This window comes from Haemorhous mexicanus, chromosome 14, assembly GCF_027477595.1.
Source record: "Haemorhous mexicanus isolate bHaeMex1 chromosome 14, bHaeMex1.pri, whole genome shotgun sequence".
In the NCBI taxonomy this organism is placed as follows: domain Eukaryota; kingdom Metazoa; phylum Chordata; class Aves; order Passeriformes; family Fringillidae; genus Haemorhous; species Haemorhous mexicanus.
In genome coordinates this window covers 12,572,328-12,600,205 of record NC_082354.1, presented here as the reverse complement: position 1 = coordinate 12,600,205, position 27,878 = coordinate 12,572,328, and the positions used below count along the sequence as shown (strand labels likewise).

The 27,878-nt window shown below is 46.0% G+C and overlaps 1 protein-coding gene across 2 annotated transcripts in view; it reads right to left on the bottom strand.

Annotated features, from left to right (window-relative positions):
• The window catches only part of NRK (Nik related kinase), an 89,413-nt gene extending 63,237 nt beyond the window's left edge, over positions 1–26,176 (bottom strand). Inside the window, exons 1-2 of one of the 2 annotated variants that reach the window (XM_059859415.1) lie at positions 26,066–26,176; positions 21,545–21,610 (exon numbers count right to left, since the gene is read on the bottom strand). In XM_059859415.1, the coding sequence (XP_059715398.1) occupies positions 21,545–21,610; positions 26,066–26,107 (108 nt within the window). In that variant the 5' untranslated portion in view covers positions 26,108–26,176. The remainder of the gene's footprint in view (positions 1–21,544; positions 21,611–26,065) is intronic. The other variant, XM_059859414.1, reaches the window with a different exon arrangement.
• Between the last annotated feature and the right edge of the window lie 1,702 nt (positions 26,177–27,878).

The window sequence follows — 27,878 nt, the reverse complement described above, 5'->3', positions numbered from 1 at the left end:
TATTTACTTCAAACAAGAGTGTCAACATTAGCAGCCAGCTATTAGCTGATAAAGGGGCTTTACATGCATTAAGTATATTTACAAAATGATGTATCCAGTCACGTACAACACCTTCTCCTCTTATGTTCCAAAAAAAATTTTGGACAGTCCCTGGCTTGGGCCATGATTACAAGAAGAAACCCAAGGTCCCAATGAGATTATAAAGTTACAAGTCATATGCACAGAGCTTGGTTTGACAGCTTCCCTCCCAGATCCTGCACATATCTCTCTTCCTGGGGGGGGTGGGAAACAGCTCCCATCAGCTTCCCTCCCCACCTGGGATCTGACAGATTTGGAGTGGACAATTGCAAGCCCAGACAGCAGAAGCCAGCTGTGCACTGGAGTGCTGCACACCGTGCCAAGGCAGCCCACGGCAGTCCCACCACAGGCTTTTCCTTTTTGGCACTCATTAATGTCCACGTGTTTCTGGGCCTGTCTGGTGGAGCTGTCCCCACGTAACCGCAGCAGGAAAAAGGGCACGAGAAAGGCAGGGACTGCCTGCTGCAGGACACCAAGACAGCACAGAGCTGGGGCACTGCACCACACCAGAAGTCCTGGCTCTTGTCCCTGTCCTTGTCTTGTCTGCAACCAGAAGCAGCCAGAGGCGGTCAGGTGCCTGTGTGCAGGGACACCTCCCAAAAACCAGAAGACTTGGACACTTCAAGTTTGCACCTTTGTGGCCACATGAAGGGCCATTTCATACCAAACACACTCTGCTATCAGGCACAGACACCATCAGCTCACAGCATCAGCACAAGGGTAGGGGACTCCTGGCTGACCCACCACGGCCTGCCTGTGTAATTCTGAAAGCTGGTAAATACCACAACTTTAACTCTTGGGACCTTCTCTGGATGTTCAAGATTTGCATTGTAAAGTGAGATGTGGCTGTTGGAGGTGTGGGACTTTGGCAGTCAAGGTCCTTCTCAAGCAGACATTCCTTATGGGATAACAGATGCAGCTTGTGGCCACCCGCCCTTTGGGAGTGAGGTGAAAGCACAGCTGTGTGGCTGCAAGCTCTCACCGAAAGTGAACTCGAGCAATCCGATTTCCTGTTCAAAATGCACTGATGAACTTTGAAGTTTGAGCCCATCTGTGTGGCCCTGCAGTGCTGGCAGCCTGCCAGCTCAGCCTGCTGTGCCCTGTGGGACTGGTCCCCACCCTTTCACCCTTCTCCCCTCCACCCTTTCCATCCTGCAAATACAAGAAAAGCCTTTAAGAGATAATGCATGGAGTGAACAATGCTCTGTGCAGGGATCCAGGAAACCCTAAGTCCTATTCCACGTGACCTTAGTGAAGTCACGATCCTTCTGTTTCCTTTCCACCCGCACAGGACTCTCCTAGTCAGACCCAGTTCTTCAGAAGGGATGAGGGATGTTTGCTAACCCCAGCCCCAAGGGCAGTGGGAACACGAGCTCTGCCTGCTCACACTGCAGGCAGGCAGGCAGGAGCAGCCTCCCATGCAGCTGCAGTGTGCTGTGCTCCCTGGTGGGCCAGCACGGCAGGGAGGAGACCCCCAAAAATATAAAACCTGCAGGTATACTGCTCCTATGCAGCAGCTTGGACACAGCCACTGGTCTACAGTAAAAGGCTCCTCATACAAGCATCCTGCTGTCCCTCAGGGTCTTCATGATGTTAACAAGTGGTCAGGGCTTGCACACCTGGGGCTGTGTCACCTGAGGAGAGAGTTTTTAGGTGAGCTCCATCAGCAAGAGCAGGCCATACCTCTCAATTCAGCAACTGCAGCCATGTGAGACAACGCACGGCAGTCACGGCTGGAGCTCCTCAGCTAAAGATACAGCAGTAATGCCAAACCTGAAAGGACCTTCCAGGAACATATTCCAAGGAAGAAGTAATTAAGAGCTTATAGCTTGTTTTTGTTAGTTAATGGCCCAAGGCAAAGTTCAGAGTAAGTCATGCACTGAATACTAGCACTGGATTTCAGGAACGATTAATTTCATCATAGGCTATGACAGGTAATCCACATCAACTCTGATAGTTTAAAAACCCTAAAAGACACAAACACAAAAAACAGCACAAAACGCCTCAAATCACAAATGCCTTGGACAGATGGGCACCAGTTTTACAAAGTCCTTTTTTTTTTTTAAACCCCCTGCAAGGAGCTCAGGACACCAGCCGGGTGGGAACACAGCTATCATTTTGATTACAGCTCCATCCTTTTAATCACAAACTCAGGCTGCAGAAAGCCTCCTGTGACTGACATAATATTAGGTTTTGGTGGTACTTTTGTCACGTCAGCTCTGGATGTCTGTTGTATTTCAGGGCTGTAAATCAAAGAGTTGTATTCCTCTAGAGCATCTCTTTTCTTCTTTGTCATACTGGGAGATGCTGAGATTTTGGAAGCTGTCCCAGGTAGCCCTCAGCTCCATCTCCCAGCTGGAGCACCCCTTTCTTCCCTTGTGACTGCTTTCATGGCAGCAGGGCAGGATGCAGGGTCTGCCACAGAACCACAGCCCAGCTACAGTGCCTTGGTGCTGGCCATGTGGATGCCACACATTTGCCCATTCACCCTCACATCTGCCATGAAATCTCCAGACAGTCCCAGGTCTCACCCAAAACCTCGGGCAGCATAGCCAAATATTGCATTTCCTGTTCCCTGTGCTCCTTTAACACACTCTGGATAGCTTTGCTGCCATTAACTGTGCTAAAGGGAGGAAGAGCACACAGCAGGCTCAGCACCAGCTCCTGAGACCAACACGAGGCAACACGAAGGTCCTTTGCTCTCTCAGACATTACAGCATGGGACACCAGCAGGCACAGTCCCTCACTCTGGAACAGGTCTGCCTGGCAGGCTCCAACTTAACACTGCCTTCAGAGCCAGCCCTAAATGGTTCTGCCAGGGAAACACATCACCTAAACACTGCAAAACACCACCCGTGTCCTCTGCTGGTCAGCGCTGAGCAACAGAAATAGTAACACACTGTAGATAACCAAGACAGGCTCCTCAAGGTTTGTGTGGTATTGGTCTTTTTTTCTCCTGTATGCTAAACCCCACTCTGTGATCAGTTGTGTTCTAAGAAGTCAGCTAAAGTCTGTCACTTTAGGTACAGACCATACCAATGAGCCAAATGTTATTCCACATATCCCGAACTTGGGCTGCAAAATATCAGTGCTAAACCCTAAAATGTCAGCATGTAGAGATATAAAGAATGAAAGTTAATTAATAACATTCTGTGCTCTATAAGACAAAGGCTGCTACATTAATGAAGAAATATTAGGCATCTATTTAAATTATAAAGGGATTTAAAATTATTTTAAAAACCCTAAAGTGTTACACTGCATTCCAAATTAAAAAATATGGTTTTGTAAAGTTTATCACATTTACGTACCAAAAATGTATTGAATATTCAGTGAAAAACAAATTCTTTTCCTCACAAACACCACCACCCTATTTATGTGCAGAACATGTCATTTTATCCCTCCCAATGCTTTTCTCTCCCCCCACATATCAGGAGTGGAAATGTATTTGCATTCACTCAAAGTGAAAATATTAGTTTTATGAATTTTTCCAAATGAAGCTTTAGATGCCTCAGGGGTAAGATGTAAAAAAAAAAAGAAAATTAGGAATTTCTCTCAGGGCCCCTACTTGTGTCACATGTTTAAAGAAACAAAAAAAATTATCACTGTAAATCATAATACCGCTGAAGATAACTAAGTTGGCAGTGGTATAGGAGAACTTCCTATATACTAAAATAGCAACACATTAGCCCAGGGAAGAGATTAAAAAATATAACCTCCACCAGTCACTTAAAATTCTACCCACATCCACATTGTCTAGAAGGGAGGGATGGATAAAGGTCATTTCAAAAGGACCAGAGCAAATCACCTTGATCTCTGGAGGAAAACAACAGTTTTTCATCCCCACTGTAAATGTCTGGGCCACAACCCTCCTGAACTGTAAAACCCAAGAGGCACCAGAAGCAGTGTTTCTGCCCAGTTTTTTTTTTTTTTTTTTTTTTTTATCCTTTCAGTTCCTATTTCCTCCCATTGTATGAGTGGAAACACAGATTGTTTGCTTTGCCTAATGTTTGTCTGTGTCTGACTGCAGACCAGTGGGAAAAGAAAATGAAACAAAGGAACAAATTCAAGCTCTTTCACGAACACATATTTGAATATTGACATTTTTTGCAATATCAGTTGGTTCACTTGATCAGATTACCAAACCATGAACCACTCAAGGCTACTGCACACTTGTATGAGAATGGACTAGGGACTGATCTTCTGGGATACTGAAACCTGCTCCCAAATGGGTCATTCTCACTGTGATCCTCAAGATCAAGCAAAGCACCAAGCTCTTTTGAAAATACCATTCTAGCCATAGTACAGAGAGATTTGTCCTCTACTGATTTGAAGTGGGTGGTGTCTGCAGAAGAACGTCCCATGTAATCTTCTGCAACTCCATGCTCATTTGGAGGGAAGTACCCATTCCTGTGGCTCCTCCTTGCTCAGCTAACATGTAGACATGATGCTTTAGATCTCCAACTGCTGCTTAAAGTTTCTGAACAATGTGAGCAATGTGCAAGACAGAGCAGGAAAGAGCAGGAACACTTCTCCTGGGGCAGGTAAAACCAGGGGTGGCTGTCCTGGGTGTCAGAGGGAGCTTGAGAGCTGCAGCACTTAAAGCACCTTGGAGGAACAACCTTCCCCTGCCACACTGGGGGTCAGCCTGGCTGGGGGTCACAGGGTTACTGGAGGCAGAGCTGCTCCTGGTGAAGGACCAGACTCCCACTGACTTTGACCAGGTCCAATTTCCATCTGGTGATACTTTAGTAGCATCTGAGGGGATGGCAAACACTGAAGCTCCGGCTCCCCTCTGTTCTAAAGTCATCCAGGTGTTGAGTTTAGAGGGGACTGCAAGGCCCCTGAGTGGGAATTGCTGCCAACACAGAAAGAAAAGCAACATTTTGGGGCCACATGTGGGTCAAGTGACTCAGCAGCACACTGAGTAGGAGAAGAGCTCTGAGAAGCAGGTTGTGCAGTTATCCCATTTTCCTCACACTACATTTATTGGGACATAAAACTCATTTCATTGAGCCTAAATATCACTATTTGCCCAAGTAACATCCTTTCACATCTGCTGAAACCATCTCAGATTTCCAGCCTCAGACCCCCACCAGGGCTTGCTACCCCGTCAGGGGCACAGAGGCGGGGCAGACACGAGTTTCTTTCCTCTTCCCATGGGAGTTCTGGCCTGGGGACACTGGGCTGGGGTGTTCAGGACAGCACAGGACAGCAGGGATACGGGGTATTTGAAGTCCCAGGGCTCCTCTTGTTGTGAACAGGAGGGCTGGAACAGCCCTGACACAGAGCCAGTCCCCGAGAGCACTTGGGAGCCCAGTGGTGATTTACAACAGCAAAGGTCTGCTGCACCAGAAATCTATTCACCCAGAAAAATAAACAATTTTGGAGAAGCCTCAGCCTTTGGAAGGCTCTCTCTCTGCAGAACAGGGGTTGCTGAGAAGCTCAGTCTGGGGTGAGGTACAAATCCCCCCAGCCCAGTGAATTTTTGCTGCCTGACTCATACACATCCGTTTACAGAAATGCAGGGCGCTACAGAAAACCTGCTCCTCGCACATCTCTGCTGCAGAAGGTCACAGGCAGTCACGGGTCTGCTGCCAGCCCCATCCTGCTGAAAGGAAGTCAGGGCTGGACTGTAGGAGGTCAGCTGATGGGTGGCCAGAATTTTGGAGCAAGAATCCCACAAAGGAAGGTTTTTTGGCTCACCATTGCTACAAAGCTACAAAGGTTAAGCTGCACACAGCAATTACAAACCTCATGTTAGGAGAGTCATCTTTTAGCTTTTTAAGTAACGTAGCTTTATTAGCCTTCTGTCCCACATAAACACAACCTTGTGTGCACATTAAGCTCTTGGCATTTATATTATTGAATTTTTAAAGATCCTTCAACATTCTTGCAAACAGCAACTGTAACATAGTTGAATTTTCTCTTGCATATATTACAGAACATGGACACAGCTCTGCACAGGTTAAAACTGTGGGGTTTTTTTTTTAAATAAAAGGATTTGAGGCAAGCAGGGTACACAGCTGCAAGTTCCAGCCTAAATGATGACAGAGCTACAACAACCTTAAGGGTGATTTACTTTTCCATGGCAGTGCTGGTGGTGTTTTTCTCACACAGATCACAGTACCATGCAGGCAGGCACCTCTGCAGGGGGCTGTGTACAGCTCACACACCATGGACAGCCCAGGACTAACAACTGGCATTATTAAAAGGGTTTCCCTTCCAGCCTCTGAATCTTGCCTTCAGCATTTCTGGGCCAATACCCTCCCTATGACTCTGTTCACCTGAGGTGAATCCTGAACTCAAAAACTCTGCTGACTAACATTGTCAGGTTCAGAAGATCTGAGGTTTACCTAGGGAAAGGTCATATTCTTCACACACACACACCAAACTCCTCACAGAGCATTTAACTGATGGGGGAAAAAAAAGAGCATATAATTATGCCTTTTCATTTGGCTCTACCCAGTGAATCCTCTCCAAAAATTAAAAGGGAGTTAATGAACACAATTAGTCTGTGAAAAAACACACAAGCCTCCAGATTTCTGAATTATTTCTGTAAGAGATGAGCTACATGGCACTGATCTCACAGCAGCAGTCAATTCCCATTTCCTTCCAAAATCCTATTGGCCAGATGGTCCAGAAAACTCAAGGGAAAATTACTTAAATGTTTGGAAAGGCTTTCAGTGTTAAGTTAGTCTCCAAAATGAAACCAGACTACCCTTTTAATTAGTCCTACAAGTGAAGTGTAGCTCGCTTTTCTAATGAATTTAAAAGAGAGGAGATTCCAAGTTCAAAAACAAAAAAAAAAAATCTGAATTCACAAGGAACACTGGTGTTACTTTTTTCTAAACTGATCTAATCAGCTTTGTACAGCAGAAGCGTGGCTGGCAAAGGCTCTCCTCTCAAGCAAGCTGCAGGTCAGATGCACACTAATAGTTCCTGAACAGCTACAAGCAGTTGCTGCTCAATGCTTCATCTTCTTAATTTCTGTTTTACTTGTAGGGTTTGAAGTCTAGCACAGCTGGGTAGAAATGAACAGTGAGGTCTTGAGAGGAAGAAAGAAATAAATACCCCTGCAGAATAATTTCAAGAAAATGGCTAAACACATTACAGCTGAAGAACCGCAGAGCCTTAAGCAATGCAGCTCAGCGTAATTATGAGCACACATGAAGCAAAAGCAGCAGTGAATCACTGGAAGAACTGGTCACAAGAGGTACCAATAATTTCCTGAAATTAACTACTTAACAGCCCTACTGGATTTTTGAAACTCTCATCTCTTTGTCTCGCCCTGTTTAAATGAGCCAAATTTATTCTGTACAGGGCAAGATGAAGCAGTGAACTGCACAGTGAGCTGTGTGTGGCTGAAACAACAGCAGAGCCCCAGCACAGGCTGGGGGCCCCTGCCCTCCTCCCAGGCACTGCTGGCTACACCTAGCAAAGGCTCCCTGCAGCCCTTCCCACCACCAGCTGTCCCAACCACGGCTTGTCCCAGCACTGAGGTTCTTGCAGCCACTTCTGGCCCCACTGAAGTCAACCAGGCAATCTTAATGATTCTATGTCCTAAGGAATTTCTGCTGTTGAGTTTATTAGAGCTGAATTATCTCATAAAGGGTCAAATTTCTCAAACAAAACAAACCTCACTTTACAATGAAAAAAGAGTGAATTGTCAATGGTTTCCCTGTTGGGAAAGGTGTGATTGCATAGATCCTCTCACAGGTTTGAGCCAGAGCTTGTGACACAAGAAATCAACCCCAGCCTCTGCTGCAGTGTGTCCACTTGTGCAAAAGTACCTCTGACAAGCCACTGCAGGGCTGTCCCCCAAAGCTCACAGCCCATGGGAGATGAGGCTCTCCACAAACCTACAGATGGAAGCAGAGAGCTCTCAGTGCTCTGACCCTCAGCACTCACTCAGGTTCTGGGATGGAGGGCATCGCCCCCGCTCAGGTGTGCCAGCTGCTGTGCCACAGCAAGATTCCACAGGCAGAGCTGGGAAGCTCCATCAGCTTCTTCCACACCAAATACAGCAGGGCCCAGGTACTACAGACAACAGGGCACGCCCAGAAACACACACAGAAATATCCAAAACTGAAACACTGAAATCCCCTGGCCTAGCCTAAGGTACCTCAGATGTCAGTGAAGCTGCACCAGAACCCTTCTCATGGTTGAGTCTCAAAGCCACTTCTCATTTTCCAAGCTCTGAACCCTGTGTGCTTCCTTTACCTTGCAGCAGCAATAGCCTGTCCAAGCAGCTGCATCACATCCAAAGCAGCTGTCAAGAAAGACAAAAACAAAACAGCAAAACAACCTCAACATTCCACAAGGCATCCAGCTAATGCCAGCAACTTGCTGGCTACATGTAGAATATCAATTTTAAAAACTAGCATTTCTGCTTTAACATCTAGCTGTGCTCACTTAAAAAAAAATCACTTAAACAGTGTAACCATCCACAAGTTTCCAAAAAATCTTCCTTTTGCAGCTCCTTTGCATATTCTGTCATCTACATCCAGATGCCAAAATACACCACCAAGAGCTCACTGCTGCTTTGGATAAATATGAAATTATGTACCAGAGGAAATTTTTGCAGGAAAAACTAAAACTCTACAGCATTGCCAATGCACATATTTAAATAAGAGAAATTTAAATTGTTAGGTCTCTATTTAAAAAAAAAGAGTCATTAAAAAAGAATGTATCAAAGTACATATGAAAACCCCACACCAGAAAAGCCATCTCCCAGCTGCTTTGAATTGCCTTCTACCTTCTAAATCTTCAGGTTCAGGGGAGCACATGAACTTGCATTACGAAAGACAGAAGCTCAGCCAGTTTTTGTGTTTTTTTTTTTTTTTAATAAGAAAACAGAATGTATGGGATTGCACTGCTCTTGCATCCAATCATGTTTGAAGCAGTCAGCCCATTCCCACCAAATCTGAAGTCTCCAAGATGACTCAATTCCTGCATACTTTGTGCAAATCAGAGGAGACAAACTCCTTTCCTCCCTGCACCACAGAGGCTTACAGAAAATACCTATTTTTGTCATGTTTGCACAAGAAAATAGCCTGACACATTCAGTGACTGAGGAGTTACAGAAAAACAAATACCTAACAAGAAGGGGTTCTGAAATTAGTCACTGAGTCATCTTTGGGGACTGGCTCCCCTGCACTGATTCTGATTTGCCATTTGCTCTGGAACCAAATGAGTGCAGGGTGAGCACAAAGCTCCATCCCACCACTGCTGGCACTTCCCCTCTGAATAGGTCGAACAATGACATCATGTGCAAAGGACTGGAAAAAAACAAGGTTTCATATAATTATTTTTAAAGACCTGGTTTGCATACATGGTTTGACCCAGTTTAATTAGAAATGTTATTTCCAGCTCAATTTTGTTAAGCGTGGACATGCTCAGTGGCCTGAATCAGGTTTGTTTGTCTTTTTCCTTTCACTGATCCAGCCACACCAGTCATCAAAATGCTCATTTTTTGCATACCTCCATTTCTGCCCACTTTCACAGTGGTTTTAATAGAAGGAGATTACTGCTTAGCTCTTTGAAATTTTCTGTTTGCTTCTGCTACTAGCTTCTTCTTCTTTTAAAAAGAGAATTTGTTTTAGAAAAGTCAGCAATGAACTGAAGTAGTTTAATATTCATCTGTCCCATGATGCAATGAGAGAGAACATGGGTTTTATCACTAACTGGTCCAGTAAAGGCTGCCCACAGCCAGGGGTGGGTCCAGCTCGTGGTTTTGCCCTCACTGCACTGATATGTGAGAACACGATTTTGTGGCAAAGCATCAACCTCCTACCTGCTGAGGCTTCCTCTTGTTTTCACCAAGGAGAGAAAAAAAAAAAAAAAAAAAGCAGCAGCTATTTTCTGCCAAACCTCAAGAGAGCTGTTGTTCTGCTTCAGCAGCAGGGCCAGGCACACGCCCTGTTACAGCAGCCACAGACCCACCTGAGGCACCACAAAACCTCAGCAGCACATCTGCAAAAGGCACTGCTGCACTGAGGCAAGCACAGCCTGGGTGGGAATCACAAAATAATTGAAGTGCAAAGCCCTCTGTGTCACCTCCTGTATTGCAAACACTCCTTGCTAACAGAGGGCCCTTCACAAACATGGATGTCCTCCTTGGCAGGCAGGACAGATGTGGCTTGTCACACCACAGCCAGCTCCTGGAACACACCTAGAGAACTGCACAGTCATCAGCCTGCCCAGGCTGGGGGGAAATGCAGAGGCAGCAGCTTCCCCATTTCTCTTTCTGATCATGCTCCCAAGTCTGTAAGGAGAAATCAAAGTGCATCATGCAATCTCTGGGGACATTCACATCACACGATGGCTCTGACAGCTCAGACAGCAGGGCACTGTATGATGACATCCACGCTGCTTGCCTGGCAATAAGGGAAGCCAGAAAGGAAAGAAAGCCCACTGCTGGCATATGCTCACCTAAGCTGAAGGCACAACCTTTCCAGAAGATCAGGCAGCATTTACACACCAGAGGATTCAACCAGACAGGCTCCCCATTAAGAACCACAATTTATAGACCCCAGTCTCACCTCCAGCCAGACTCCAGGGGCACCTACAATCCCTGCCCAGCCCTGGTGTGGCTCAGCATTGCCTCCATCCCAGCACGGGGGCCTGAAGCCTCCCAGCCTCCCCTGACAGAGCTGGGCTGCAAGGATATCTCCACATGATAAAGAATTGCTCTATTTTAATATTAACAACTTTCAAAGGGAGAGGTCTGCCAGAACAATGCAAACAATGCAGGATACAGCAACCACAAAAGCTTCTCCAGCCAGATATTTCATATACTCCCTCTGACACTGAAAACCCATCTGTGTGACAGACAGGGCAAGTGCCATGCAGGCTCCAGCCATCACCCAGCTCTGACAAGGCCATTTCTTTTCATTCCTGGTCAGAGAACCATGACTTTGGCAGATGTAGGAAGATAAATGACATTATGAGGCCTGACCAGGAGCTTGCTGTGACTCTTTGAGCAGCCTCACAAATGCAGGAGGTGCTTTGCAAACCTGAGCACTCACACAGTGACTGCACAGGCTGATTCCTCACCTGCAGCATGAAAATACTGCAACTCCATCATGCAAGCCAGGGATGCAGGCCATGCAGAGTCTGCCAAGAGGTGGGTACCTAGAAACTAACACAGTGTGAAGAAAGGAAGAGGGGAACATAGGAAAGGATGAGTCCAAAATCCTCTCAGTTTTTATTCTCCAACGTGTGCTATCAGAGACCTGAGTTTCCAGACTCTGTTTTGTATCTTCCTCTACTCAAAAGAGTTCTGGCTGACTTTTTCCAAGTGTCCAAAAGAAAGTCAATCTCTCTATTCCTTCATCCTTTCCCAGGCACATTTTTGGAGAGCAGGCTGCCATGCATGGACCTTCTCCCCGTGCAAGCCCTTTGCTGCCAGGGGAGCTGCCCCAGTTGGGCACCCAGCAATCTGCACGTGCCCCCCCAGACACCAGCACGGGAGCCAGGAGCTCCAGTGCCTTTGGGAAACGTCAGACCTGCTTAGGCTGATGTGCACACGCACAAAAAGCCCAGTGTGCCCTCAGTGCAGCACATCCACAGGCTCAAACCCCTCCCTGAGCCATGCCAGGCCTTGCTGGGTCCATGGGGCACCCCTGCTCCTCCAAAACTTGGCTAGCTTCCACTGGGAGGGACAGCAAAGCACAGCCCAGTGCCTCTGGGAACAATCCACCCTTGATCCCAAAGGCATCCCAAAGCAGGAATGGTCTGGTGCCCCCCAGCCATGCACTGCTGCTGCCTGTGCTCTTCTGCAGGGCAAAACACAGCAAAACTGCAAGACCTCACCACAGTAATTTGATTTTCCAAAGCACGAGAGATAACGCTGCCCCCCAACTCCTAACTTTGCCCTCTGATCATAATAAAAGGCAATCAGATATCTACTGATACAATTTGGCTACTGGGGGCAGAATGTTTGCAAGAAGACTGCTACAATAAATATTTCATGTTAGACTGCAAAAAACAAATATTATTTTCTTCTAGCTCTTTCCTTCTTCTGTATAACAAGACAACATAATGAAAAATCTGTGTAAATAATACATTTGAGAATCCATTATCTAAGTCATATGCATATTTATTTCATGATGGTTTTGTTGCATATTTTAGTATAATTGTTCACAGGTTTAAAGCCAAGAGTAAAACAGAAGTAGACAAATCTACTGCAACAGAAATAATCAGTAAACTGGTTACTCTATTGTTATTTTTAAACACTGGGGAAATGCCTTGCCAAATTCTGCATACTAAATAAGAAAGATATCTACATTTTACTGAACTTCAGGAATTTTCTTTTCAGAAGGCCATCACATATTTGTCTTATGACCTTTTCCTCTAAATGTTTCCATTTTTAACAATAGAGATACAAGAAAAAATTGGATTAAAAAGCTCATTTCAGATGTAGCAATCACAGAGTCAGAAAACAGAATTTAGTAAATTCCAGTATTCAGTAAACACCAAAAAAATGTCAATATTTTGCCAACTGGTCTCGCTTTTGGTTGCAAACACTCCTCTCAGAATATAAAATCAGAATAATTCACATTAATATTCACATTTCATTTTGTCATGCCAAATTATTTCAGTATGACTGTACCTTTTTTCCCCAATCTATTAAACATCCTGCTGAATTTAAATGTATGTTCAAATGAAGGAAATTAAATGTAATGTTTTGACATTTCTGATGCAAAGTTTGGAAATGAAAGCCAACTCATTTCTTGAAATTTTCCCACTCTGGTTTCTCTTGAACCCATGTTTGGATTCAAGTGAAGCTCTTTTCAAGCAGCACGTTGTTCAGGAAGTGGCTGCTGACCAATTTTCACAAATCACCTCCATAAGCACACTGATTCCTCCTAACCACAATCCCAAAGTGCTGCACAGAAACAAGGGCTGCCTCCATTTCACCAGCTACACTCACACAAAGAGCCCCATTTCCATTCATGGGGTTTAGCCATGGTGGGAAGCAGAGGCAAGAAGAGAAGCAAGATCTCCTGAGCCACAGCTGCCCACATCAGCCCCTCCCTTATCTAATGAAAAAGTGCATTTTTCACACACTGGGAGCTCCTAAAGGCTGCCCCAGACCACACCCAGCTACTGCACAGCAGCTAATCACATTACCTATGCAGGACACTGAAAAGGGCACAGTTTGCTACAAAGTCTATCTTCTGGACCTCTCAGTTGTAAGATCTCAGAAGTTACTAAAATTTTGTATTTTCAAGGGTAGGAAGTAGGGGATGGGGAATAAATGGCCTTTGAGAAGGTGCTTCTAAAGCAAATCTTGAAAACCTCTCAGGAACTCCACAAGGTTCAGTAGGTTACAAGAGCAGACTTAAAATACACAAGGACTTTGAAAAATAAAAAGTATACTACAAACAGCTGAAAAATAGTTCCTTGGTTTATTTTAGGAAACCAACTGATTTGTTGTTCCTTTTATTATACTTTATTAGCTATTGCCCAGAGGTACCAAAGAAGGACTTTCAAAGAAACATACATGCACTCTTCAGGACATTAAAGCAGACCTGGAAAGTACAATTCATAAGGAGCTCTAGGAAAGAGTCAGAGACACACAGATAAGGTGATATGTCCTCACTAGGCTCTAAAATCCTGCAGTTCACAGTGAAAATAATAGTTACTAGAGCTAACCTGCCATGGGAATCAGCTCAAACATCTCTAAACAGCACACTAGATTTTCTGCTGTTTAAAGTAATGTGTCATTCATTCATTAACTGTCATAGCCATGGTTTTCTGGACTGCAAATAGACAATTACAATTTCCCCCCAAGTTCCACAAATTCATATATCATATACAATGAAAATATTTCTGAGTAGGTCAGATGCTGCAGAACTCAGGCCCATGGAGCACTGGTCACACTGATGTACCTGCACACTGCTTGAATCTGGATGCCACTGAGCAGTCAGGATCACTGAAATCAATGTCACCTCACTGGTGAGGTGCTCAAAGCACAGCAAAGTGCTGGAGCAGGGAATTAAGAGCTTGAACTACTTCCTACCATGCTCATATTACCAGCAGTGCATTTTTAGCACGTTCTCTTACCTTCAAAATAGCATGACCCAGTGACAAAACCTGAAGTGTTATGCAACATGAGCTCAAAATGCCAACAGTTTAGGATGAAAATGCACTGTAATCTCCCACATGGGCTTTTAGCTCCAAAACATGGAGGAGCTGAAAGCAGGAGGCCTGAAAACAAATTATTTGCAAGGATTTTACTACTCTCTAATGGCACATCTAATTATTGTACATTTCTCTGTTCAGACAGAGCATTTATTGTATAGAGGCACTCCACAGCTGGGATGTTTTTTTCACATCCTTACTCTTCTATTTTTGATAAACTAGTTTGGCTCCTAAGAATCTTAATCAAGTTCCTCTGAAATATTCACTAACTAGAACCAGGACTTCACAATTTGCTAATTAATTTCACGTGTTTGATCCACTATTTTAAAATCCAGTGCTGAGTATGCAAATTGACAGGGAAGGCAAGATTTAAAAAAAAAAAAAAACAAACAGCACCAAACCCCAAAAAACCCCAGCACAAAAATGCTCCTGACTCTGACAATTGAATAAACACCATAAACTACCTATTATATATATATATATATATATATATATATATATATATATATATATATATATATATATATATATATATAAATATAAATATAAATATTTCATACAGAAGTGGGGGGGGTTTGTTTTTGAAGTTAGTAATTCACACCCTACTAGGCTGGGTTGATAGTAGGCATGTCTTGAACTCAAAGCTGAGATTGGAAATGACCTCTGGGAACACATGGTCCCACCTTCTGTTAAAAGCAGGGACTTAGTTTACAATGCCCAAGACAGTGTCAAACATATTTGGATATTTCCAGCAAGGGTGACTCCACAACCATCATGAGAAACCCATTCCAGTGGTGACTCATTCTCATGGTACAGAATTTTTTTCTTACAACCAGATGGAACTTTTCCTGAGCAACCCATTTGCCTGTGGATCCCTGTACTAACCATCACTGAGGCACCTGAAAACTCTGTCTAGACTGCCCTCAGCCTTCTCTTCCCAGGGTTGAAAAAACCCAATTCCTTCAGCCTTTCTTTCTTCAACCCAATACATGTTTTGGCTGCCTCTTGCTGAATCCTCTCTGGTTTCCCAACATCTCTCGGGAACTGAGGGAGCAAAGATGGGACACAGTATTCCAGGTGTGGCCTAACAAGAGCATGGAAAATAACCACACCTCCTGATTTGCTTGCCAGGCTCTTGCTGACACAAGAGCCCTCCTTGTATCAAGGGTGCCAGCTCCACAGCCATTCTGATGGGGGAGGAAAAGGACAGCTGTGGTGTGGAAGCAATAAGAAAGGCATGGAGACATTTATGGGAGGGTATTTAGGATCTGCAGACAACTGAGAGAAGATGAAGAAACACACCTGGTAGAATGCAGACTTCAAGGGTCTCATTAAAAATGGAAGAAGTTAAATACCAGAACCCCAACCCACACCCCTCTAGTGTGCTACTGGTATTGCAGCCCTACATGCTTCAGTTTTCAAGGCAACCCACTCATAAGCAAACAGCATTTCATATCTCATTGCAATGGCAGCAGCACATCTGGAGTTCAGACGTTCTCCTGGAGAGATCCCTGTGGCCAGGAGCAGCAGACAATCTCCAGTATTGTCTGCACCAGCCAACCAAGGATCTGTGCAATGAGCTGCTGCCTTCATCCCAAGCACTGTTGGCAGTGACTTTATACACTGCTGCCTGCTGTAATTAACTAGATTTTCACGTGGACAAGATAATCAGCTCTTCTACTGCTGCCATGATGGGTTTTGCCTTTTCTTTTTCTATACTTTTTAGGTATTCTCACACCCTTAGCACGCATACTCTTAACCCTTTAAGCCTGGTATCTCAGCACAGCCCTGGTGTTCTGCTAGGCCAGGAGACCAAACATGCCAAGGTCCCACAGCTGGAGGCTGGAGAACCCCACACTATCCTGAGAAACCAAGGTCCCCTCCAGAACACATCCTGCAAACCAGGATCAGACCTGTCTGGGGGGAATACTTCAGACTAGGGACACGTCACACTATTCATTCAAGCCTCTCTGTGGGACAGCTTCGTTAGATAGGCTAATGTGCAAGGTCCATAAAATTGGAAATGTGATCTACCTTGTGTGTGCACTTTGGCATATCCCACCTTGACAATTGCTGCACCATACAGATACTTACTAAACACCAAAGTAAAACCCTTCATCTCTTAACTGTGTCTGGCTCTTAATTTTATGGCTGAGAAAAAGGCGTCACTACCAAAAACCAAAATAAAGCAAACAGATAGACAAACAAGCACTTTTATCAACTGCTAGTGAAACAGAGAGTAGCACTTTGTCATTTCTGTAGAATACAACTGATTTCCTTTCTTGACTTGTCAAAATCTCAGTGCCTTGAAGACTAAGATTAGCTTTAAAACTGTAACTCACCACAAATGACAACAAAACAATCTGAGATTATGTGTCATTTTTAACATCTCTGCAGCACTTTGGAGACTCTGAAATTGCATTTCAGCCCCAAGACACACTCTTTGGACAGTGGCTACTGCTGACCCATCCACAGAAGGGATGGTTTAAAAGTTTTCAGCTTATACACATTCACTATCTGTATTGTACAGAACATAATTCTTTCTTAATTTAACCTTCCAGGTGCTACCATTAATGATGGTTTACAATTCAGTCCACAGATAAAACACTCCATAACAGCATGGTTGGGTGATTCTGCCCACACAATCCCCAGCCTCAAAAACCCCCACGTTCCTTCCCCCCACCACTCCCAACTCAGTTACATCAGCCAGTTATTCACTGAAATGGAATACCAAGAACTTAACAGACTTTCAAATTAGGACAAACTGAAACATTGTATTTGTGTTTTGCTGCACTCCTGCCACTCTACATCAGCAGCAAAGTAACTCATAACTCACGTCAGCAACTGAAGCACGATTCAATGCCAAGAAGCAACTGTGTTAAAAAAAAATCAAAAACAACAACAAAAAAAGCCCAACCAAACCCCATACACTTCCTTACTCAGATCTGCTTCCTTTTTGTATCCTGAGTTTTATGTGACCGCAGAGAAATAAAAATGTTAGCTGTGCAGAGTCACTGCAGGAAGGCAGGGCTGCTTCCACCCCTGCTAAGCCCCAGCAGCAGCAGCAGCACTGCTGCTTCTTCACCAGCTGCATTACTGGGCTCCACTTCTTCCCCCCTGACTCTCACAGCTCCAAACCACAGCACCTCTCTCAAGTTCCCTGGGCCCTCAGACTCCATTGAAGATAAAACCATTCTGCACACACAGCAGCTGCAAATCTGTCAGGGTTCATCACCAGCCTCCAAGATCATGTGCCAAAGGCATCAGCCCCTGGAACTATCCAAAGACACTGGCCTCTCTTTCCCTAGGCCACTGAAAACTGGCAAGCCCAGGAGAAGGCTAATCCACATCACCAAAAATAAGGAAGACAAAAGCCTCAGTCAGATGCCTCTTGGCATCAGAACACCACTGCTGACCTCATTTGGCCCACGAAAGCTTCAGAAGGATGAAGACTCTCACAGCATGGCTGAATGAGAAGGATGAGGAACAATTCCTCTTCATCTTGACAACTGTCAGAGTCTCACAGCCTCCTCCAGAGCTCAGGAAGAATTGTGTGACCCAAACACTTCAAAAATGGCAACCCCTTCAGGTGCCCCCATATCTCCCTTTCCCCATTTACTCCACAGAAAAATGACCCAGCATTGAAAACTGGAACACAGGAAATACATTAACAGGCTTCTATGGAAGAAGCACTTCTCATCAAAGATTATGAAACCAACAGCAGAAGTCTTTGAAAAAAATAGTTCACTTCCCCCAAACTTACAGTTTAGCTCTTACTGAACACACAGGCACAGACCAGCACAGAATGCTCTGAGTCAAGGGTGAGGGACCAGCACCTCCCAGCACTCCAGAGCCACAGAGCCCACCCAGTTAAACTCCTGCAGGGAATGGGAGCAGGCAAAGAACTCCCAGCAGTGCCATGGCCCAACAGACCCCAGGGACCTCCCAGTGACACCTTCAGCCTTCTCACTTCCAGATGACACCGACAGTGACAGGACACAAAACACTGCTCTGAAGGCCCTTAGTGATCAGCAGCTCTAGAAACCCTCACAAATGCTTGCCCTCCTATTTGGAGAGCAGCTGCTCATGCCCTGAACACCCACTTTCATCCCTGGCCTCAAGAGCACACAGGAGGATGGACAGATCTTGCCAGAAGTAGTGCATGGGATGTTCAGAGACTTTCCTTTCCCAAACACATTCAGTGGAGATGGTGCAGAACCTGGACACAGTCTGACCTTCAGCTCCTCAGCACTGAGGAGACAAAGGCATGAAAGAGTCAGTACTCCTAATTCCCAACCACCAGCAAATGCCCTATTTCCAACTACCTTCCATTTTCCCTTCCTGTCAGGGAGGACTGTGCTAGCACCTCCCATGGCATCATTCTGAATCACCCCTTACATAGGATTGTTCTTTGAATTCCAACATGTGGAAACCAGGAATTAACTGAAAAACTCACCTGTAATTTCAAGAGATAATGAAGCCCAAGTCTCATGAATTCTGGGTACCACTGGATTTTTTTTTTCACATCTAATTCACACTTTGCAAAGGCTGAAGTTGCCAGTACTGGCATATTTATGTCCTACTACTTCCTAAGTTGTCAAAAAAAATCTGTTGGTATTTAGTCAGCTATTGTACACAAATCTTTATAACATTTCTACTCAGCTCTAGCATTGTTATGTGTACAATTCATACCTCTTCCATTTCATTTTAAAAGACCCTGAACTGGAACTGGAATAATTCAGTATGAATAATACTCTCCTTTAATAAATCTGTTAAACATGGTTTTCTAAACCTAATGATGAATCCTCAAAATTTTATTTTCATTTTTATAGAGTTGCATATATTAAAATATGAATCATCTTCACAGCCAACAAAGCAATTTAGTAATCCTGAATATAATTTATTCAGCCTGAAATAAGTTTTTCTTTGATTATGTGCAAATTACTATGTGTAGTTTCTGAATGCATGGAAGAATCTAACACCTCAGGAGAATAAAAACATGCTCTAGTGATATGAGTAAAGTATATGGATAACAGAGATGACTTTAGAACTTAAATATTTATAATCACAAGCCTATACCAGACAAACTGCAAAATGATTCCAGAATTCCATTCATTCGCTCTATTAGTGCTAGCATTTTACAGATCAGAGGACACAGTACACAAAAGTTAAAAAGAAAAGTGAGCATGAGCCTCACTTCTCGTGGCCAGAACTGCAGAAGCAGTGTTCCATTGCAGCTGCCCCCCTCCTGAGGAAACTCATTAGCTCTGGGTGCAAGGCCAGCACCAGGGAGATGCCACCAGGCAGAAACACCTGGGAGCATTCAGGTGGTGCTCAGTGTCTGCAGGAGCAGTTCCACACACACTGAGCCTTTGGGCTGGGTGAAAATCCTTCACAGCAGTGCCAGAGCTGACTGCTGAGTGTGGAATGTGCATTTTGCATCTGTCCAGCTTGGCTGTCACCACCAGCTCCTCCAACAGCAGCTCCCACAGCCATGCTCCCACTAAGAGCAGCTCCATCCCCAAGGAACTCCCAGCAGATCACCCACTGCTCACACTGCTGTCTGACCAAAGTTTAACCAGCTGTTTCACTCAGTGAGGGGTGTGCTTGCACGGAGCTGGGGTCACACACAGCCCCTCCCTCCTCCAGGGCAGGATTCATGGGCACAAAGCTTCCCCAGCACTTTGAGCCCCTTTCTCTCAGTGCCTTCCTCAGATGTTCCAGCCAGCCCTAGTGCAGAATGAGCAGAGACTGAAACCACCCCACTCCCAGAGCTGTCAAAGCCTGGTCTCTGCCATGCTCAGTGGAGAGCAGCCTTTGGGTGCAATTTTAAATTGTCACTGTCAATATTTCTTGCATGTTTTGGCAACTAACATTCTAATGAGCTACATGATGGCTCAAAACATTTTCTTTTGCAGCAGAGAAGCAAATCACGTTGCTCCTTCCTGCTTCTGCCATGATTAAGCAGCTGATTCATACTCCACATTCATAAAAGATGACTAGATCGAAATTTTTCTTTCCCAATATAAAATTAATCCAACACAAAAAGAAAGTCAACTATTTCACAGAACATTCAGGATGTCTGGGATCTTTTTACAGGTAAAAAACAACAGCACCTCTAAATCTCTCTTGACTTCTAATCTGTCCATGAATTTTTAACTAATCTGAGCATGTATTTCTAACTCAGAAGTATTAAAAGCAGTATTTGAATGACAATCTCAGAAACAACACAGACTTCACCACCACAGAGAGTTACATGAGAAAGATCCTGCTTCTGACATAAAAATAATAATAAAAAATGGTAGCAATGAAAAGAGAGACTTCCCAGAATTGCTCCTGTAAAGTTTCTTCCAGAACCTATAGCTTCAAAGGGAAAGTAAAATGTGATTACAGCAGATCTGCCAGCAGAGGATGGACACCAAAGTGTAGCATGTATTCAGTGTCCTGGAGAAAGAAGAACAGCCCAGCATTGCTACAGGACCCTTGGGCACTTTTCCACAGAGGGGTCACTGCACAAAGAGCCTGGACACACACAAGGACCTGCCAAGCAGGGCCTCGTCAGCAGTGGGACCTGGAGAAGCAGCACCAGACAGATTTGTTCCAGCACCACCACTCTTCTGAGGCACCTCCAAGGGCTCAGTGGGGCCTTGTCCTTCCTCTGCCTTCATTCTCGAAATGGGGACCTGGTTCTCTGTTTAATCACAACTATTTCCTCTTCTTAAATCACTTTTAGGGAAGGCTTCACAGTGAAAGAACACTTTTCTAGGCTTGTTGTTGTGACTAAAGTGAGCTGTGCATGGTGCACAGGGTGCTGTGCTGGGGCACTGTTAACTGCTGCAGTTTGTGTTGGGTTCTGCTTTGGTGCCACAGTGACAAAGCAATGTGACAGGTAATGACAGAAATCAAAGACTCCATTGCCTCCTGCAGAGCAGGGCTAATTGACACCTCTGTCTTGAGGAGCACTGCTGGCTGAGCTTTGAACTTCACCCAATCCAGGCCAAATTTAGCCATCACTGATGTCAATTTCTGCCAGACACCTTTAAAATAATTTTGAAAAAGAGAAAATAAGAACAGAGCAGAGGGAAGTTACTAAAAAACCATTTATGTGACTTGTGGCAGCAAAGAGACATGAAAACAGGACAGAAGGAAGGGCCATGGAATTTCACAGGTAGCACATTTTGCATTATGCAGAAAAGAGAGCAAGACAAACCAGGCTATTACTGGAACAACTGTCCACCTTCTTAAATGGTGCTCACTTCTGCTTTAGGTAATACAGCTTTATCAAGAACATCACCCTAAATTAAAGAGGGATCCAAACCTTGTAGACTTGTCCATATGTCCCATTCCCAACAACCTGCACCAGTTCAAAGATTCCTGCAGGGTCCTGCAAAAAGCAGAAGAAATACCATTATTTGGATTAGAGCAACCAGTTCATAGCAGAAACTAATTGAACACCACCAAAATGAAATATGTGAGGCACATCTCCTAATGTGTTACACACTAAAGGGGAAATTGCCAAATCACGGGGTAAGAAATGCATTAATGTTTACATTTTCAGTCAAGTTTCACAAAACTTCTGTATACAAAACAACTTGGTGAAGATTGGCAGGATGGTACAACAGCAGATACAAAAAATAAATGAAGGTGTGTGAAAAATACTGGAATTCAACTGCAGACTCAGCTCACAGTAGAACAAGGAGAAACTCCAGGCTCCTAAGCCCTACCACACTGAGCTAGCCTGGAGACTCAGCTGCTGAGCTCTGCTGTGAAACACTTGGTATGAACAAGGCAACAAAGGAAAAAACTAAAGAGCTGCATTGAAAAAATTACAAAATAAAGCACCTGAGCCCAGTTACCCTAGTGAAGGGAAAGGTACCAAACCAGGCAACCTGAACTTACAGGCAGGCTGAGAACACTCAACTCTCCTGTTCTGCAAACATAACAAAGTGAATTTGACTGAGGTATTGAACTCTTGGCTCTGAACCCAAACTAGATTGCTGTTAATTTACATAAAAGATTAATGAGTCAGGTGATCAGTCTGCCATTCCACATGAACCAACTTCTACCCTTGTGCTACAGCACCAGCTGCTCTGACACCAGCCACTGCAGCAGGGGTTCTGCATGCTGCAACCCCTCAGGTACAGGCAGCCCTCTTGTTGCAAGGCATGGGCAATGCTCTCTCCTGAACCACTGAGTACATTAAAAAATCTGGTGCTTCAGTTAAAATTCACTTGAGCAATTTATTTAAAACCATTAAGAACTCAAGAGATCATTTCTTGGTTTCTGGCTAAGCCATTCATCACTCAGCTCATTTCTTGCCATGGTATCACTGAGAGTGATATATTTTATATAAAGTATTATTAAGTCCATGTGTCAGTTTTACCACATCTGTTTCAGCAATCTAGCCTGTCAATTGATGCCTGTTGGTACTGCTGAGGGACGTGATACAGAAAAACATTATCTCAGAAGTACAATTTCTATACCCCTGGTTGCAAAACATCCTTTTTTTTTTAGAGGTATCAAGCTATTCTCCACTCCACTTCTATGTTAATCTTTTAATATAAGTAATTCTTTCTTCATACTGGATACAGAAATGTTTACCTTGGCAGAACCCCAGTGGAAGAACACGGGCTTTATTTCTGAGCAGATTCCACCTTTATTGGCACAACTGTCATGATAAATGCCAAGAGCTTTCAGAGCAACACAGCCCAGACTTCCATAACTGAAAGTACTAATGAATTCATTTGGTTTTAAGTTAAATGAGTTTTAATCTTAAACTTCCTGGACTGTCGATCTTACAAGATTTTATCTTTTTTTTTTAAAAAGTAATGTGTAAATCAGATCAGGATGACTTCTGACCCTTGCAGGTCAGTCTGTGTCTTTTTTTCCCTGTCACTTATTTTAAAACAAGGCAGTAAGCCTTCTAGACTTAAACCCCAATTCCAAAAGCCCTCACTAAAAAGGAAATCAATGGGAACACTCACATATGGATTTAAGCACAGGCATAAGAATGCCTACAAGACTGGATCTCATTGAAGTTTTCTTTGCTTTCTTCTCATTTCCTCATTTTATGTTTTGACTAGTCTGGATATAAAGAAATGCTTTACTTCAGTGGGGCTGAAGTCAGCAAACAAACCATTGCTACTGCTCCAGCAACTGGTGGGTGGTACAAAACCTCTGCACAGAACTGAGCTGTGGGCAGCTCATGGTCCAGGCAACAAAACTCACAGCAGCTCTCTAAGGAACTCTCCCAGTAAAGGGCTTCCATGCACAATATCTACTGCACTCCATGGGAAGCACGAGCAGCACCCTAATTCACCTCCTCTCCTGCAGAAAGCAGCATTGCTGAATTAACAAGTGCCCACAGTAGACAGAAACCCCGAGGAACCTAAACTGCATTTTCTACTTGGACTTTCCAACTGCTTCTCTCACTTAAACGTGTGCTGTCTTCATTCCTCTTCTCTAAGCTTATTTATTATACAAATATAGTAATTTAAATGCCTCAAAATTAGCTTCTCTTTCCTCTTTCAATAAATTTAGTTCTGATTCAGCATCCTAATAGTTTGCTTCTAAAGGCTTCTGACACTCCAGGAAAGACCCTAACAATTATCTAAATAAACATTAGCATTAAAGTTAACACAGTGCAAATCCCATCCTGCCCTTGCTAGCAAATTGAACATTAGCAACTCAAGCCACCACAGGTCTGAGGGCAGCCAAATACTTGGCCATCCCTCTTTGTTTAATCAGGACACCACAGTGAACCAAGCCTTGTTAAGAGTCATAAAGGATATTAATGTGGGCTCTGGTCCTTGGATTGCCTTTGTTTGCTTGGATAGCAGCAGTGCATTGTTTGCTGGCATTGTTCACTACGGGCCACCTTCCTAATTGTCTTGGAGCCACATATCATTGCTGATGTAGTGCTTCCTCCCAGCTACCACCTAAGCCCAGCTAACCCTTCACCAGCCTGCCCAGTTGCTAGATGCCCTTTGAAAGACGCCAAAATACTGGTCTGAACACTCCTCACTCTAAGGTTAATTGCCATCATACATTGTACCATATGGTGACCACCCTGATTTCCCTCCAGCAGCAGCAGCACAGTCAGAAAGTAGAGCAAGACTGCTGGCCCAGAGGCATCCAGGCCACATCCCTCTCCTCTGCAAGGCAGAATGAAAAGCAACCAGAGCACAACCAAAATGCACTTTTCACATCCCTGCAGCTAAAGAAGATCCAGGTGTCTGAAGCACAAGTTCTTCTACAGAGCCTCTGGAGCTCAGCCCCTGATGCAGAGCTCAGGGATGTTTAGCCTCCAACTGCCCTGGTGAACCCAGCAGTGTCAGGAATCCTCAGGCCCCTTTCTTTCCAGGGAAAGGGGAGAGCCCTGGTGAACACCCATTTGGAAGGGAGCAGGGCAACCACAGCTTGGAAATGACCCCACTCACAACTGTGGGAGGCTGGAGCACAGCACCAAGCAGCTCCCCCCGGCCCCAGGAACACCTCAGGCACAGCAAAGGCAAGGCACCTGTCTTTAAATAATTTCCATAGCTCAGCCTCACCTACCTCCCATTTCCTACTTAGCACAAAGCCCAAACTAAGGCTGCTGATGTGCCTATAGGGGTTGCTCCCAAAATGAGACATTGCTCTCTTCCCCTGTGGAGGCTGAAACTAGCAGTGCTATCAGCCTTTGGAGGCTGTGAATCAGATGGTTCTGTCACAAAGCCTGCTGTCTGCTTTGCAGAATGACTCCTTTTCAAACTCACACTGTTTCCTTATTTATAATGAGGATGAGATTCATCTGCTAAAGCCCTAAAGAAGAACTTCCATTATTTTTCCTTACACCTCATAGCAGAGCCAGACTAAACTTCTGCTTGCTTAGCCAGAAGCCTTTTGCCATCCTTCCTAACTTTACTGTCCCTGCTGCTTTTCCTCTTTCTGCCTCCAGTCTGGAACACCCTCCTCGCCATGTGAGCATCGCAAACGCTTCTCCCAGCCCTCTTTCCTTTTTCCCTGATATTTTTAGCAAGTGGTTTGCTTTGGTTTCACTGTCTGGGGATGACTGCTTTTTGCCACAATTGAACTCTTCCCTGCTCTTCTGTCCAGAGAGCTCCACAAAAGCCCTGCCTGGGTTGGATGGGTGCTCAGTGCTCAGCTCCTGTGTAAAAAGGGCAAGTGGAACACCCAGCCCTGTCACTGCTCTGTGATGTGAAACACTGACAGCACAGCTTTTAACGCGGCCAAAGTTTGGCTTACATTAAAAACATAAGAGGATAACAATAAAAAATTCATGGCAAACTAAGTAAACGCTGACTTTTTTAGCTTGGGGAAAGGAGGGGGGCATAAAAGACCTCAAACTTCAATAACAACAAAAAAGCCACAAAAGCCAAACCGCCACGCATCCAGAAGCTCCTCGTTTCCCATTTGTTTTCTCTTCGCAGCACTCACAACATCTTTAGGGATGTCGGTAGGAATGATTTACCATCCTGGCAGGGGAAGGAGCTCCGTGGTGCAGCGCTCCGAGCCGGGCAGCGCAGCGCTCCGCGGGACCCCCGCTCCAGCCGAGGCAGCGCGATCTCCGGAGCCCGCGGGCAGCGGCACCGGCAGAGCCCCGAGGCTGCACCCCGAGCCCCCCGGGCATCTGGGTGCCTGTGCGGGCACGGCAGCACCGCCCCGCCGTCCCCGCCACCACCACGGATGTGTCACGGTGCCCTCCAGCCGCCCCGCAGCCGAGCGCGGCACCGGATAACGGGGGCGAAGCCTCGCACACGCCGCGGAGGCGAGGAGCGGGCTCGGCAGCCCCGAGCCCGGGGCAGGGGTCCCCCCGCCGCAGCCCGGCCGTCCTTACCCGCAGCGCCGCCAGGTCGATGCCGTCCAGGCTGCGGGCCATGGCTCCGCCGCCCCCGCTACCGGCGCCGCGGGCGGCCCGCGCCGGCCCGGCCGTGCCCCGGCGGGCGCAGGGAGCCGGGCATGCCCGGCCGGCCCCAACGCCCTCCCCGGCCCGGGCGGCCGCCGCCGGCAACTTTAGCGGAGGGAGCAGCTCGTGAAAAAGTTTGCGAGGAAGTGACGTGCGGCGCCGCGGGGGTCGGGGCCACCTGCCGCCGGCGGGCGGGGGCGGCCGCGCTCTGCGCCCCGGGCGCGCTCCCCGCGGGGCGGGAGCGGGGGATCGCCTCTGGAAGATGGGACGGGGGAGTTTCCCTGCACGCACCGCCCCGCGCGGGGCCGGCAAGGGCCGGGCCGGGAACGGGGACCCGTCCGGCGCCGCAACCCCGCGCTCCCGGCGCTGCCCTCCCGCACGGCGCACGGGGCCATGCAGCAGCCGCTAACCAAGCCCCCTAAAAGTGCAGTGACAGCGTCCAAAGAAGAGGATTTTATACACACACAGCTGAGACACTGCCAGCCCCTTCCCCTCGGGTGACGGGCGCTGCGAACACGAGCCCAGGGAGGTGACAGCAGCGATGCTCCCAGGGATGCTCGCAGGGATGCTCCTAGGGATGCTCGCAGGGATGCTCCTAGGGATGCTCGCAGCGATGCTCCTAGGGATGCTCCCAGGCTCGGTCCGCGGCCCCACGCGAGCGAGGGCACGGGCCGTGCAGCAGCCGCTCCGCCAGTCCGGCCCGCAGGCGCATCCCCCGCAGCCTCGCTGCCCCTCAGAGCCGCCCTCCCCGGTAATTGGGACCGCAGGGAGAGCACGCAGTAGTGTAGCAGGCTGGAAGGACTTGTGGGTATTCTTGGGCCTCGTGTTTAGAGACAAATATCAGTGGAAAGGCACATTCCTGAGACAAAGTCCTTAAACATTCTCAAGGGATGTTCAGGGCGCTGTCCTCTCGCAGAGAGCAAGCAAAGGGGCAGAAATTCTCAATCAGTACTCCCACAGTTGCAGACTTAAAATCAAGACAAAGTGGTTGAAGTGTCTTTGGTGCCTATTAGCACACCAGGAGGGCTGCAATGCCAGCAGCGAGGGGCAGTGTTGTAATAAAGGCGTTTGGCAATTTCCTTGAAAGAAGTGCTGATGTATCACTCAGCTTCAAAGTATTCTTGTACAACAGCCCTCCTTGGGTACATTATCGCTAATGTGACCCTGAGTTTGTGCTCTCTGCCTGCCTGCAGGCCAGCATTTGGAGGCACTGCTAAAGTAGTTGAGGCCAATCACTGCATTAAAGTGTAAGTTTGTTGAAGAACTAAACAAGCAATGCAGCAGAAATCCACACACAGCAACAGCCCAGCCCCCTGCTCTCCCATGGGCAGCATTTAGAAAAATCTGGCCCTCATGTCACCTTTGTCAAAGCTAAGCCAGAGCTTTGCTCCCCATTTGAGCCTTCCTGCCTTACATAAATACATCATTAGCCTTTTTGCTTGTGTTATTTCTCACAATCCCTATTTATCTCTCCTCTCTAACCTTCAGGCTGTCCTTTGTCTCCTGCCACTTTCCACTTCCTTCCTGCCTCCCAGTGAGAAAGGGTGTGAAACTCCTGACTGCTGTCTACCCAACGCCCTCTCTCCCTCTCCATCTCTCACATCCTTTGCTGAAATTAATCCTGCCTGCCTTGCTCACCTCTGATGGGTGCTCCAACTTTAGGATTAATTTCCACTTGACAAAGCTCTGCCCCAAAAAGAGAAGTATTAAAGTATTTAGAAGTATAACCTGGCTTGTAGGATTT